At 36.6% G+C, this 14,740-nt stretch overlaps 1 protein-coding gene across 1 annotated transcript in view; it reads right to left on the bottom strand.

The window, feature by feature from the left end:
* Positions 1-14,740, bottom strand: part of LOC122797031 (histamine H3 receptor-like) — a 311,876-nt gene that overhangs the window by 209,167 nt on the left and 87,969 nt on the right. Inside the window, exon 2 of the mRNA XM_044065804.1 lies at positions 6,434-6,600. Coding sequence (XP_043921739.1) covers positions 6,434-6,600 — 167 coding nt within the window. The remainder of the gene's footprint in view (positions 1-6,433; positions 6,601-14,740) is intronic.

Below are 14,740 nucleotides of genomic sequence, written 5' to 3'. Positions count from 1 at the left end.
GAGAAGTACTAATGCATACTGACTATGTAGGCACAGCTAACAGTTACTATGGTGTTCATAACTAGTTCACATCAGAAATGTTGTGACGTAAATTGTATAACCTTAACTTGTTTGGGTGTAGTTAAGTAATGAGCAAATGTGGGTATTTGCTTCATTCAGAATATAATAGGAGTTTTGCTGGTTCACATTCCTCTGTATAAAAATGCTAAGCAGAGAGGCATGACAGTTTTTACTTTGGCAAGTACTGAGTGGAAGAAACACAGCAGCAGCCTGGCTGATTCAGTGGCAGAAGATGTAATAGCAGTGAGTTGTGCTTTTTGGACACAGATGATACAGGGTTCTTATCCAGCTCTATAATTTTCTTTCCATGTGGTTTCATGATGTAATTAAATAATTACATGTGATAATTATTGGAAATGTGAGAGGGAATGACTACAGTGATGTAATGTATAGAAACAACCACTACTCATATGATTTATTTCAACAGTACACATATGTAGTTACATATTTATACAGTCATCAGTCTAAATGAATATTTTATTGAATTTTTTAATATGAGTGCCTTTATTCCTCTTTAACTGTGTGTTTCCTTAGTACAATGGGTTTAAGCAGCATTGCGTTGAGGTAACAGCACCATGCCATAAGATGTGAAGAGCCATTCACAGTTGCTCTGCATTGGTGCGTGATGAAACACTCCATGCAAATGCAGATGACAAAAAGTGAAGGGTTTCATTAGGGATTTTTTATTTATGCATGTGGTGTGTAATTCTATTTTTTGACCCCATTAAATGTGTGAAAATGGGTTAGATAGTAAAGTGGTGAAATGGGGAGCAAACAGGGGAAAGAACAATGAGAAAGCAATATAAGAATGTTCAAGAGGGAATTAGTAAAGAACCATACCTATCCACTTCTTCAGCAGTGTAAAATGAACAGGGATAGAATATTGGATCAATTTGCACTGTCATCTCAACAAAGATGGGTTGCAATGATGCAGTATTGTTGTACAGCCAACTGAACTGAATCAAGTGTGTTGTGAAGACACGTGCAAAGTGGAGAGTTATGCATGGTACAATATTTTTTGTGACAGGTGCCCATTTTTGAGTTTTTATTTCAATAATAGAGGAATGCTGGGTAAGGGACATAGGTATGTCAGGGTCAGCTAAGTAAGATAGGTGAGGAAGTGGCTGCAGACAGATAGAACACACAAGACAAGAGACATGGATGGTAAGGGACACATCAGGTTGGAGGACACCATGATTTGGGATAGGGAGGGGACATTGGATTGTTTGGCATTTTCATTTCCCCAGCATTTTGTCAAATATCTTCACCATCAGGCTGAGGCTTGCACCAATGGTGCTTTCTATGACCTCACATACCATGCCTGGCATCTCATGGCGGGTGACAGAATCACCACCTCTGCCAATACCTCCAAAGGGTAAGACTGTACCAGCTGCTGGGGTAATGGTACCTAAAGTGTAGGGCCCAGGTAGTGCAGGCCAGGTTTGGTCCCAGGAGTTGTAGATGTTGGTGCTGCAGCCACTAGAGTAGTGGCAGCCTGAGTCACAGAGGTTGGTCTTCCTCCCTGTCCTGTAAATCATTTTGAGAGTTGTCAGAAATTTATGACATCAAAATATTGTAACCACACATATAAAAATAAAAAAGAGAGATAAGGGGTGGGGTAAGAGACAAAAAAAGGCTAATTAATACCATCATATGTGTCATACAATAAATCAGTACAATATAAACAAAAATTATTTTACTTTTACATTAAGCATACTTTTTAACAACTAAAAACTATGACTGATGATTGCTCCAAATAATCCTTACAATATGCATATATTGCACATAGTATAAAAAATATAAAGATGTCCCGTCCACAGAAGGCACCAAATGGCACATGAGAAATAGCCAAAAAAACTTTATTAAAACTTTCAATTCTTGATAAAACAGTCAATAAATCTAGGATAAGGGCTTTGGTTTCTTTATTTTTTAACAGAAACTTCCTCAGATAATTCTAGCCTCATGCATTTGTCTTTTTTATATTATTTATTTATTTATTGACATTTGGTAATCAGAAAAGTCCACTGGTTCAGAAACCCATTTTCAGCGGAGGTCTGAGGAAAAAAGCTCTATGAATGGTTACAAGACAAGGTGTCATATCATATGAGCAAATATATACAGAGTATAAAGGATCCTCAGTTACAGTTACAATTATACATCATACATTAGTTGCCAGTTCAAGTAAACATTATACATATCAATAAGTATTTACAGAAGTTTAAGGTAGTTACAGTATAGAAATTATAAGCATGTACAGCCATGTATAAGCAACATTCATATCTCTCTTTTTTTAGGTAAAAACTTTGGTCCATAAAGCTGCTACAAGAGCAGATTAATGTAGCATGTATAATAATAAAATCTAGAGCTACAGTAAAAGAAAAATGTTAGAAAAATATTAGAAATCAAATACATAATTATGTCATTCAATTATACACCCCCAGCATCAGCCAATCAGATTAATGATAAAGTTGTCATGGGACTTAATAAAAGTTATACTTACAAAATTCTAAACACATGAATGGTTACTTAAATTAAGATATGTAGCAGTATAAATTGTAGATATAAAATCTGAAAAAAGACAAATACAAAAAATAAAAATATTAAAAATATGTATTTTTTCTTAGCATCTTAACATCATTCTTTGGAGGGGCCCTGGGGACAAAAATGGAATGTTTTTGGAATATATTAATAGGATTACTACTTTTTTGAAGTTTACCCATACAACCAGTGATAGGCAGATCGCATATGTGGTCATTCTATTAATGAAGGCTATCCCTAATAAAAGTGTGTCTATCAGAAGGAAATGTATTCTAATAGTTTCCTTCATTTATATAGTGGCCACACATATAAACAGAAATGAGCCATGATCAAGGGACAGTTTGTGAGAGTGGCTCTTATGGTTACTCTTTGAGAATAATTTCTTGAAGAATGTTTGAATTTAAAGACAACGTTTTTGAAGCGAGGGTATCCAGAGGGAATGTTGAGTGAGGTGATGATGGAAGTAATAGAGAAGACAATGAATGGACACTTCTACCCAGTTCTGGGTGATGGATTAGATAATGATATCTTATCTGCAGATCAGGACTCTGATGTATCGATTCCCTACTTATTTAATAATAATTATTTAGAAAAATGACATAAACGATGAGGCAGGATTTAAAAAGGGCGGATTTGATTGTGCTTTTGTAAAAACATTTCATAAAGATAGTAATGTAGTGAGAGACATCTTGTTTAAAAATTGGGGAATCCTGAGTAGTGCCAAAGACTTAAGGAGCTATATGGCAGAAAAACCTATAATAGTTTACAGAAAGGGTCAGAACCTAAAAATATTTTAGAGACTATGGGTGCATATAACAACAAAAGGACAGGAAATATGTTTATAAGTCAAATGTGTTTGCATTGCTCTTACATTTTAGAAGTTAATGAAGCTTTCATTAATAGTTCTAAAATTAGAAGTAATGAGAGGTTTTCCTGTAATTCTGATAAGGTGATATATTGTGCCCTCTGCTCCCAGTGTCTGTGTTTTTATGTGGGCAAACGGGAGTGAAAATTAAAAAATGGAATAAGGGAACATTTAAGGGATTTTAGACTCAATAGAGATGTAAATGCTCTTGCAAAACCCTGAGAATCATATTCACAAATTTAAATTTATTTTATTAGAAGTTCTTAATTTGGATGAAAGGAGAAGGGTGTGGCCTTTGTTTTTGGAGAAATGTGAATTAGCCTGACAGATGTGCTTAAATGTGCAGTTTTTGCTGGGCTTGAATGAAACAATTTCCATCATGTGCATCTTGAAATTAAAAGCATTAAGATGCTAAGAAAAATATATATTTTAATATTTTTATTCTTTATATTTTTCTTTTTCCTTTATCCACGAAGCATAATCCTTTGAACTTGTTCTTAAATGACACAATCAGAATGATGAGATGAGGATGGGCAGCACTAGACATCAATGATAACTTGTGCTTGAATGGCACTTACATCATAATGGAAGCTATTGGTGGGAGAATACTAGACACCAGGCATAATTTATGACAGAATGGCATGGAAATCATAACAAAGATGGGGGGACAACACTAGACACCAAGGATATGAAGTATGAAACTCAAATGGCTTTTATTAAGGGCTTATTGTTATCATCCATGGCATACCTAGGCCAGAGATAAGGAGAACTCACAGATGTTATGACAGCAGGAACAGGTGTGTGTGTGTGTGTGTGTGTGTGTGTGTGTGTGTGTGTGTGTGTGTGTGTGTGTGTGTGTGCAACTAAGTCCTCAAGGTGATGGAGCTTCTTAAATCATGCCAGGTAAGTCCTCAAGGTGATGGAGCTTCTTAAACCATGCCAGGTCATAAGCTAGCACCAACAAGATGGCCTTGGAGAAATCACAAAACATCATAGGATTCATGTTGTTTTGGTACAGGTACTAATGGAGAAAATTACTGAATGATTGCCTGACTTGTCCAGATGGAGTGATGGTGTGGATTTATATGTGTATTTAGAAGCATAATTCCAGCTACATTTGTGATGACAAGGTCAAGTAAATTTGAGACCCTGATAGGACTGAAAACTGCCTGGTTTAGAACATTTGCGATGATGAAATCTAGGAATTGCTCGGCATATTTATTTGCAGTATGATATATCTTCCAGTTTATAGATGAATACCTGAAATTCCCTAGAATAATGGTGTTTAGTTGTACAGTAATTGACTAAAGACTTGTTTAGATGTTCCTCGTGTTGTGTGTGATAAAGAAAGGGTTCTGTTGCTAGCTAAGAAATAATAGGGGATCTTATTAATTAATAGGATGAGCAGGAGTTTGAGATCATTATGATGCTGTGAAAGAGTAGATGTGATAGAATTTCAGAAAAATATAAACACACTCCTACTGGAGACAGTGACACTTCAGGATGATTGAGCAAATGGTAGGCATTACATCTGGGTAGGAAGGTATGTTATCACTGTCCTGGCATCACATTATTTCAGTGATGATAGAGATGTCAATATTTGTGCTGTCAGAACGTCTTCTAGAGTGGGCTGTTTCTTACTGGGACTCCTAATATTGAGTAGTTCTAATTCAAGTTGCCGTGGTTTGGATTTACTTAGTTGGTAGTTTGGCATCATTAACATTGTCTAAATCAGGTACTGTGATAATGGGGAAAGTACTGGATCAATAAATGAAAGCCATGAAGAGATAGATGGAGGCTATCCCTTGCAAACTAGGTAGAACTGTCAAGCCTGTTCTAGGAAGGCACACATTGGAACCCTTGATAAGAATGCAAAAACTGAGACAATTTTTTAAGTTAATTATCGTTTTTTTATATTGTGGCATCATACTCTGTGATGGTGAAATGCTGACCAAGATTACTCACATACCAGCGCATAATTGTCAATCCCCACCATGTATACTTAACATAACGTAAAGGTTTTAAATCTCAAGTTATGTAAACCCTCATGAGCAATGGCCATTCCCAGAAGTACCTGGGTGATTGGAGTTTGGTGCAATAGTGACTTACTGTATCCTAACACCTAAAAGGCAGCTCGCTGTCACCATTTTCTTACTGGGCATTTTGAGTGTGTGTGTGTGTGTGTGTGTGTGTGTGTGTGTGTGTGTGTGTGTGTGTGTGTGTGTGTGTGTGTGTGTGTGTGTGTGTGTGTGTGTGTGCATGTATGTGTGTGTTGTGTTGATTTGTTATGGTGTAGGGAGGATGGTTTTATTTTTGTTTCTGTTTTTGTGGTGGAAGGTTTATTAAAAAACAGAGCATCACATACTGAAAATTTGATATTATGAACTTTCAGTATAGTGACATTCATTTTTTTTAATTTTTCATTGTAGTTGTCTTAGACATTTTCATCTTGAGATACTGAAATTCGGTATTTCAGTATTTCAAGATTTTAAAGTGGACATATAAATATGTATATATATATATATATATATATATATATATATATATATATATATATATTTGTAGTGAGTGTGTGTTTGTGTTTGAGAGAGTGACTGGGGATGACAATATTAAAATGATGCAGCAGCCACTTTAACTAAAGCAGTAAAGTAATAATCTGCTCTCACAGTAGTTAACAGTGATTCATAGACTTCCAAATCGGCTCATAATGAAGTCGTTCCTTCTTGTAGCTAATGTGACAATGAATTCAAAATCTCCACATTATGGTAACAGGACTTTCATACCACAGCCCTTAATGCAAATGTTAGGGTTCTTAATGATTCCCCAGTACAGTTGTTAAAAATAAATTTTCTGGGCAAAACCCAACCATAAGGATAATCTATTCTTCATGAAAATAACTGAAATGTATTACAGTGCTATTGTTCTGCAAAACATGTAGCACTGCCACACAAATGTATAAGTAATACTTACTGGATTAGTGACAGAGTGGTATCGGTCATAGCTGATAACAACAATGTTGAAAACTGAAGCTACACATGCCGTATAGTCCACTATCATCCAAAACTTGCAAAGTGCTTTTCCAAGCATCCATGTTCCATACTTCATGTAAGGTATATAAAAAGGTACAGACACCACACCTAGAAAAAGATAAGAATGGCCTAGTAAAAGTTTTTATGACAGCAAATAAGAATACATATCTGAACTCTCTGATTAACATTCAACAGATAAAGACACCATTTGTTTCTCAAATCTAGTCTGTTTTGAGGCTGCATTCTGAGACGGGCATACGACAACACAGAGAGATAATGCTAGTCATAAGCAATTCTGTTCAGCCCCCCACATGCACACACAAATGGCATTAATGAATAATGTGTTTATCTCCTAGCATCTTCCAGAAATGTGCAGTGAAAGTGAAGTGTTTGAAATAATAAACTCCATAGAAACTGCCAAGAATATAGTTCAAATCTTAGGCAGGACCTCAGTGAAACATCAGTCAGATGTTGGAGTTTCATATTCATACAGTTATAAGTAAACAAAAGCACAGCATGATACACCAGGTTTTGATACCAGGTAATAATACTGGGTTTTGATACCAGGTAATAATACTGGGTTTTGATACCAGGTAATAATACTGGGTATTGATACCAGGTAATAATACTGGGTTGGGTATTTAGCATCTTGTTAACTGCTACTCTTCAGGTCTTTATTAGAACATCAAAGTTTCAAAACTTCAAATGTTCTAATATCAACCCCTATTCAGTGAAAGCTGAAAACATCGAACATACAGAACAGCGAATTTTTTCCTAGAGAAAAAATTTGCTGTTCCAAAACACATACACACAACACAAGCTGGCCAAACAAACAGCAATCCACACACATACACCTAAAATCTTGCACCTAACCCTACACTAAACTATACACACACCACTAACTATCCACTTACCTTAACCCAAACCCTAACCCTAAGGTCCGGCATTATCGCACACTCACCTCACCTCACCCGTACCCTGACCCTAATTCACCTACCCCACCATAACCCTCACGTCCACATAATTGCACACTTACCTGACCTGCGCCCTAACCCTAACTCACCTAACTCGCCCTAACCCTCACGTCCACAAAATCGCACACATACCTAACCCACACCCTAACCCTAACTCACCTAACCTGCCCTAACCCTCACGTCCACACAATCGCACACATACCTAACCCACACCCTAACCCTAACTAACCTAACATGCACTCAATCGCACACTTACCTGAACCAGACCCATAACTTTCCACCACAGGGCTGAAAATACCAAAGCAACAGAAACGGACAACCATATTCTTTCCATAGGAAAAAATTTGGTTTTCTGTTGCTTAGATATTTTCAGCTTTCACTGAATAGGGGTTGATATTAGAACATTTGAAGTTTTGAAACTTCAATGTTCTAATATAGACCCTACTCTTCAATGTTTCTCTTCAATATTTTGATGGAGAAAGATATAAAAATGATATAATATAAATACGATATAAAAATGATATAAAAAATGATATGATATAAAAATGAAGGGAAAGAAGATATGGTACAAGACTTCCCTACAAATGATATTAGCATTTTAACATTTTGTAACATTAAACATTTTACATGTTAGCTAAAAATTTCCTCAGCTTTTTACTGGTGCCATCTGTTCAGAACACCTCGTGTTTCAAACTAGTATACTACTGTTCAGAGACTCTGCCTATTATTTTAGGGAAGGAGAAGATATGAGATCCTACAGAGGTCCAAATTAGTAATCATAAAATCAGTAACCAAAACTATGCTCAAGATTGCTGCTATGCCTGCAGTCTAGTCTATTCTAAAAGCTATAGATGTGGTTGCAGAAAACTTTACAGTGAAATAGTTTACAAGTATTTTTTTCAGTCTGAACTAAATTGATGTGACTTATATGAGAAAGGTATGACACATATATGGAATGAAACAATATGAAGTGCAGCCTGTGACAATTCTACAAAATAAGCAAGCACTACAGAGATATGGGCAACTCAGCAAAGCGGATGGGATATGGGTATACAAGGGGTCTATTTTCAGCTACCGAATTCTAAACAAAGCAAACCTCAAAACAGTGAAAGTAAAACAGTGAACAAAACAATCATCGAACAATGGCAACTTTGAAAAAAAAATACACTGAATGGCCATAGTTGGCCAACATCACACACGCAACCAACGAAGGTGGGGGCTGTGCCCCCACCCCACCAACTATACATACCAACTCCAAGATTGCACTACAGTGGGGAATAGGGCAAATTTAAAAGGTTTCCCTTCACTTACCTTATGTATCACATTACTTCCTGGTTCTTGGCCAACTCTGGCCATTTGATGTATTTTTTTTCGAAGTTGATATAGTTTGAAGATTATCCCTTTTGCTATTTTCCATTTGTTATTTCATGGTTTAAGTATTTTGGAATCCTGTAGCTGAATATGGACCCATATACAGATGCAGAACTTGCAGTGTGAAGACAGAATACATAAAGGGTAATATTGTTTACTTTCTGAATATGGACACATTTGAAGTAAATTATTTTTTAATAGGAAAGTGCTGGTGACAATAATCATGGATTTGCTAGCCCTCACTTTGTGAAGAGACGACAATTCTTAATTAATGGTTACAGTTTATATGAAACTTGATTATGAAAAAGACATAAATGACACATTTAAAACAAAGATGATAGTACATGGGGATTTCAGGTTACAGTTGTAGGACACAGGTTTGATTTCCATATTGGAGATTTGTAAACAGTTAAGTACAAAAGAGACATTACTGCAACCAGGTTATTGGAAGCGAAAGATTATGATAGCACCAAGTTTGTAAGCATCTGAAAATGTGGCCAATCAGCGATGCTTGACATCAGCTTCTTTGTCACATAAGTAAAAATTAAATAGTAGTGGCCTAATTTCTGATCTTTGGGGGCACTGGGTGTAAGCCTTTTAGTGGAGAGTGTGCCACAAATCATAATTTGCAGAGTTCAGCCCCTGAGTCAGTTAGCTCTCCAGTGTTTTACATAATTGTTTAAATTAAATGTTATTAGCTTGTCTATATTGCCAGAGTGCCAAATAATATTGAAGACCTTTACCAGATCAAGATGCACTGTGTCTACTGATTTGCCCTCCCACAATGCCACAGCGATTTTTCAAAGAAATCTACTAGGTTCTACTGGCAGAATCTGCACTTCACAAACCTAAAGTGGTTTGGATCCAGGTATTATAAGTTGTCATTGCCTTTGTTTACTAGATCCAGAATGATGTGTTCCATTACCTTACAGGTAAGACTTATAAAGCTTATTAGTTGACAGTTTCCATGATCTGTGGTGGGGTTACCCATGTAAAGGAGGATGATCACAGCTATTTTTCATACCACTGGTATGATACTAGTTGAGATACTGAAGAGCTGGATAGTAAGGCAATCCCTCATACTGCCAAGGAGACAGGTAGACACAGGTATACTGTCAGGTCCTCCAGAGAACTTGTATTTTTTTTTTTTACCAGTGAGCAGAATTTTAGAACATTATGTCATGGGAAGATGGAGGACTAGGGAAAGAAATTAGAATTAAGTTTATCTGTTAATATATTGTTTTCAGGAAGTGAATGGGAACTGCTACATATCAACTCAGCACAATATTGGGTAATACTCTTCTGATTTCTAATATACTTGAAAAAAAGTCTTATTTTTGCAATAAATGGCAATTTGCAGTTCAAACCTAGCCTTGGTAAATTTAATTTGTTCGCTATGTACTTTATTTAATTTTTGCTGCTTAAGTTGGAACAGTATTTTTGTTGAACTGGGATCAAAATCACAAGCCAGATGTTGAGGTAAATTTAGAAATTGAATGCAAACACAGTTGTTTTGGCAACTAAGTCCTCAAGGTGATGGAGCTTCTTAAATCATGCCAGGTAAGTCCTCAAGGTGATGGAGCTTCTTAAACCATGCCAGGTCATAAGCTAGCACCAACAAGATGGCCTTAGAGAAATCACAAAACATCATAGGATTCATGTTGTTTTGGTACAGGTACTAATGGAGAAAATTACTGAATGATTGCCTGACTTGTCCAGATGGAGTGATGGTGTGGATTTATATGTGTATTTAGAAGCATAACTCCAGCTACATTTGTGATGACAAGGTCAAGTAAATTTGAGACCCTGATAGGACTGAAAACTGCCTGGTTTAGAACATTTGCGATGATGAAATCTAGGAATTGCTAGGCATATTTATTTGCAGTATGATATATCTTCCAGTTTATAGATGAATACCTGAAATTCCCTAGAATAATGGTGTTTAGTTGTACAGTAATTGACTAAAGACTTGTTTAGATGTTCCTCGTGTTGTGTGTGATAAAGAAAGGGTTCTGTTGCTAGCTAAGAAATAATAGGGGATCTTATTAATTAATAGGATGAGCAGGAGTTTGAGATCATTATGATGCTGTGAAAGAGTAGATGTGATAGAATTTCAGAAAAATATAAACACACTCCTACTGGAGACAGTGACACTTCAGGATGATTGAGCAAATGGTAGGCATTACATCTGGGTAGGAAGGTATGTTATCACTGTCCTGGCATCACATTATTTCAGTGATGATAGAGATGTCAATATTTGTGCTGTCAGAACGTCTTCTAGAGTGGGCTGTTTCTTACTGGGACTCCTAATATTGAGTAGTTCTAATTCAAGTTGCCGTGGTTTGGATTTACTTAGTTGGTAGTTTGGCATCATTAACATTGTCTAAATCAGGTACTGTGATAATGGGGAAAGTACTGGATCAATAAATGAAAGCCATGAAGAGATAGATGGAGGCTATCCCTTGCAAACTAGGTAGAACTGTCAAGCCTGTTCTAGGAAGGCACACATTGGAACCCTTGATAAGAATGCAAAAACTGAGACAATTTTTTAAGTTAATTATCGTTTTTTTATATTGTGGCATCATACTCTGTGATGGTGAAATGCTGACCAAGATTACTCACATACCAGCTTCGTCAGCATAATTGTCAATCCCCACCATGTATACTTAACATAACGTAAAGGTTTTAAATCTCAAGTTATGTAAACCCTCATGAGCAATGGCCATTCCCAGAAGTACCTGGGTGATTGGAGTTTGGTGCAATAGTGACTTACTGTATCCTAACACCTAAAAGGCAGCTCGCTGTCACCATTTTCTTACTGGGCATTTTGAGTGGTGAGTGTGTGTGTGTGTGTGTGTGTGTGTGTGTGTGTGTGTGTGTGTGTGTGTGTGTGTGTGTGTGTGTGTGTGTAAGTGTCTGCATGTCTGTGTTACTATGGAGGCTATGATTGGAACATCACTGAATGTGATGACTGGTGCAGGAAGCCTTAACAATTTATGTGTGCCAGCTTAGTGACTGATCTTAACAGCTTTTGCGTTGCAGATTGCTATGTGTATGACTGCTAAAGTGAGCCTGTGATGTTGATGAATATCTGTGTTAGACTTCTGACACAGAGATGTTTGAGCCTGTGAGTCAGCTTTCTTAAGAACCTCAGCATAAGAAGGCTTATTATTGGGTGGGCAGCATACTGTTGTGAAGTGAGTGCAAGTGCACACAACCTGGTAGGTGCTAGTAAGTGTTTCAGTGAGAGGATGGCCTACAGATTAAGTATATATTGAAATGCTTCACATGTAGTTAAAGTGTGTGGCAGTACACACAACCTGGCGGTTGATGATCAGTGTGTCATTGAGAAGCTAGCCTCCAGATTAAGTAAATATCAAAATCCTTCGCATGTAAAGTATGTGGTAATACATACAACCTGGCAGGTGCTGATAAATGTGTCAGTGAGAGGCTGGCCTCCAGATTCAGTAAATATTGAAATGTAGTTAAAGTGTGTGGTAGTAGTAAGTGGTGGTCAGTAAGTATAAGGCAATTTGTACATTGCTTCTTGGTATCTAGTGTTAATAAACTGGCAATAGATGATGCAAACATAAAGTAAGGTCACACAATTTTATAAGGTAGTAACAAAAGTAAATAATATTAGCAAGACAGTTTTGGTGTCCTGTGGAAGGCTTCTCACTTTTATCCAACCAAAGGTTGGATTCCCATAAAGTATGCAGCTTCTAATGTGATTACCATATTGTTTTATCTTGGGTCTTCCTGCATCTGCAAGGCACTGGTTTGTTTTATAGTCTTCAATGAAATGAAACTCTGTTCTATTTTGATCAGGGAAGAGATTGCGTATTAGGACAGCAAAGTTATACTTTTTGTGAATAGCTGACAGAGGAAACTGCTCTGTACAACAAGGTGACTCTGGACTGCAGCATGGCAACATTTTAACTATCATACAGGATAACATTTTAATGTATGAGGCAACAGCATACGGATCAGAGAAACTATGGTCAAAATTTAAAACCAAGGACTTCTGCCAATGGCATGTACTTTGCCTTGCTGATACATAGTGTGCAGTTCATTGTGGTCTAACCAAACAATGCATAATGACAGGCCAATTACAGCAGTTTATTTAATCAGAAAATCTGTTCAGTCAAACAGTCAATCCACAACTTCTTGTCATCTCCTGGAATGCCGGAAACACAAGGAAGTTTACCATCTTTCATAAAGTCAGAAAAGCCTACTGTTTTCACAGCATATACCTCTCACACTCCAGTCAGCAACAGCATCTTACAGTGTTTTTAAAAAATATATATACTATGAATTTGCCATTTCACTGGTATAAGAAGGATCAGTAGAAAAGTTAAGTATGTTTTGCAAAGACACAGCAGGAGTCCTGTTGCATAGCTGTCTGCAGCCTAGCCAAATGGAGCACAGTGACACACAAAGCACAGCAATTTAAATAGCAGACCTATTCAACCAAAATACCAGTCAATCACTTCTTCTTGTCCAATCTGAGATAAGTAGATTGCACAGCACACAAGCAAGTTTACTTTCTATCACAAAGTGTAAAGAACTCCATGTTTTCAGATGAGCCTTTTTCTAATAACAGTAACACCTTTACACATTGCAATCAGCAACTGTAGCTTATTCAAAGTGTTTTAAAATATGGTAAGAAAGTACCATTTCCTGGTGTAGGAGGGATCAGTAGCAATGCCAGCTTTTGGCTAATGAGGATAAAGCTACAGACTTGTTTCATAACTCAAACTGTTTAGCAAAGCCAGAGATTTAAACAGCAAATGTGTTCAATCAAACAGGCAATCTGCAACTTATCCCTGTCTCCCCCGGAGTGAGCTGATTGCTCAGAACACAAGCAAATTTACCTTTTCACAAAGTAAAAAGAATTCACTGATTCCACATCAGAACCTTTCCTTGGTAACAGAAATATGTGTTTACAGCACATTCAACAACAGTAATGTATGAAATTAAAGGGATTTTAAAAGTGTAATAAGAAATTGCTACTTCTGGTTTATGAAGGACTGATGGTAATGCCAATTATGGTTAGTGAAGGCACTGCATGAGATCTGTTACACAGTTTACTATAGCAAGCCAAACTGAGCAAAATTGTATGCAAAATACAGCAATTCATTTAAGTTCTTAGAGGAGCATTTTTGCCTTTTTTCTGCTCATAGTACAGTATTAGTGTTGAGAAGAAACTCCTCGCAACTACAGCCCCTGTTCATGGTTTGATAATAAAGCATCAATATCTTCCTTACTGCAGTTAAAGATTTACAGTCATTATCATTAAGTTCTGGAGTTGTGCCTGTTTAACACTGTAAAAAGAAGTAGGGGTCACATAAAAAACAGAGTAGAATATACTGTTTTGTTAACTTCTAATGTAAACATCTGATTGATTCCCCAGCATCCATATTAATGCAAGCCTCATGCTGCATTATAGAGTACTAACAAATCCTTTGTATGTCAAACTTTACCAGAAGTTCATTAATCCTACAGAAATAGCTATTTCACATTATTTTTAACATTTTTGATGACCCCTTCCCTATGCACGACTATTCTACCACAGATACTTTGGCAGTCCAGACTGGAGTTGCACAGATGCCTAATATCATGAACATATAAGCCAGTTGGATGGCACAGTATCTGCACAGTTCTTGAATGGAACCTGATTTAATCCTTCTTCGGATTTCATTTTCCAGCTAAGACTATTAAAAATATCATGCATACTAATGTTACCATTTAACAGTGCTGGTGTGTTGCATGTCCTTCATTTATTTTTGACTTTAATGTGTGGATAGATAATGCATATTTAACATTAATTTAGTATAATGTATTTATCTTGAATTTTCCTAGGTATAAAGGAACATATTTTTTGTCCACAATTAGGTTGATAT

Source organism: Protopterus annectens, chromosome 3.part0, assembly GCF_019279795.1.
Source record: "Protopterus annectens isolate FY-2018-M chromosome 3.part0, PAN1.0, whole genome shotgun sequence".
NCBI classification, from domain to species: domain Eukaryota; kingdom Metazoa; phylum Chordata; order Ceratodontiformes; family Protopteridae; genus Protopterus; species Protopterus annectens.
Note: the sequence above shows the minus strand (reverse complement) of the source record. Positions and strands in the feature narration are given on the sequence as shown.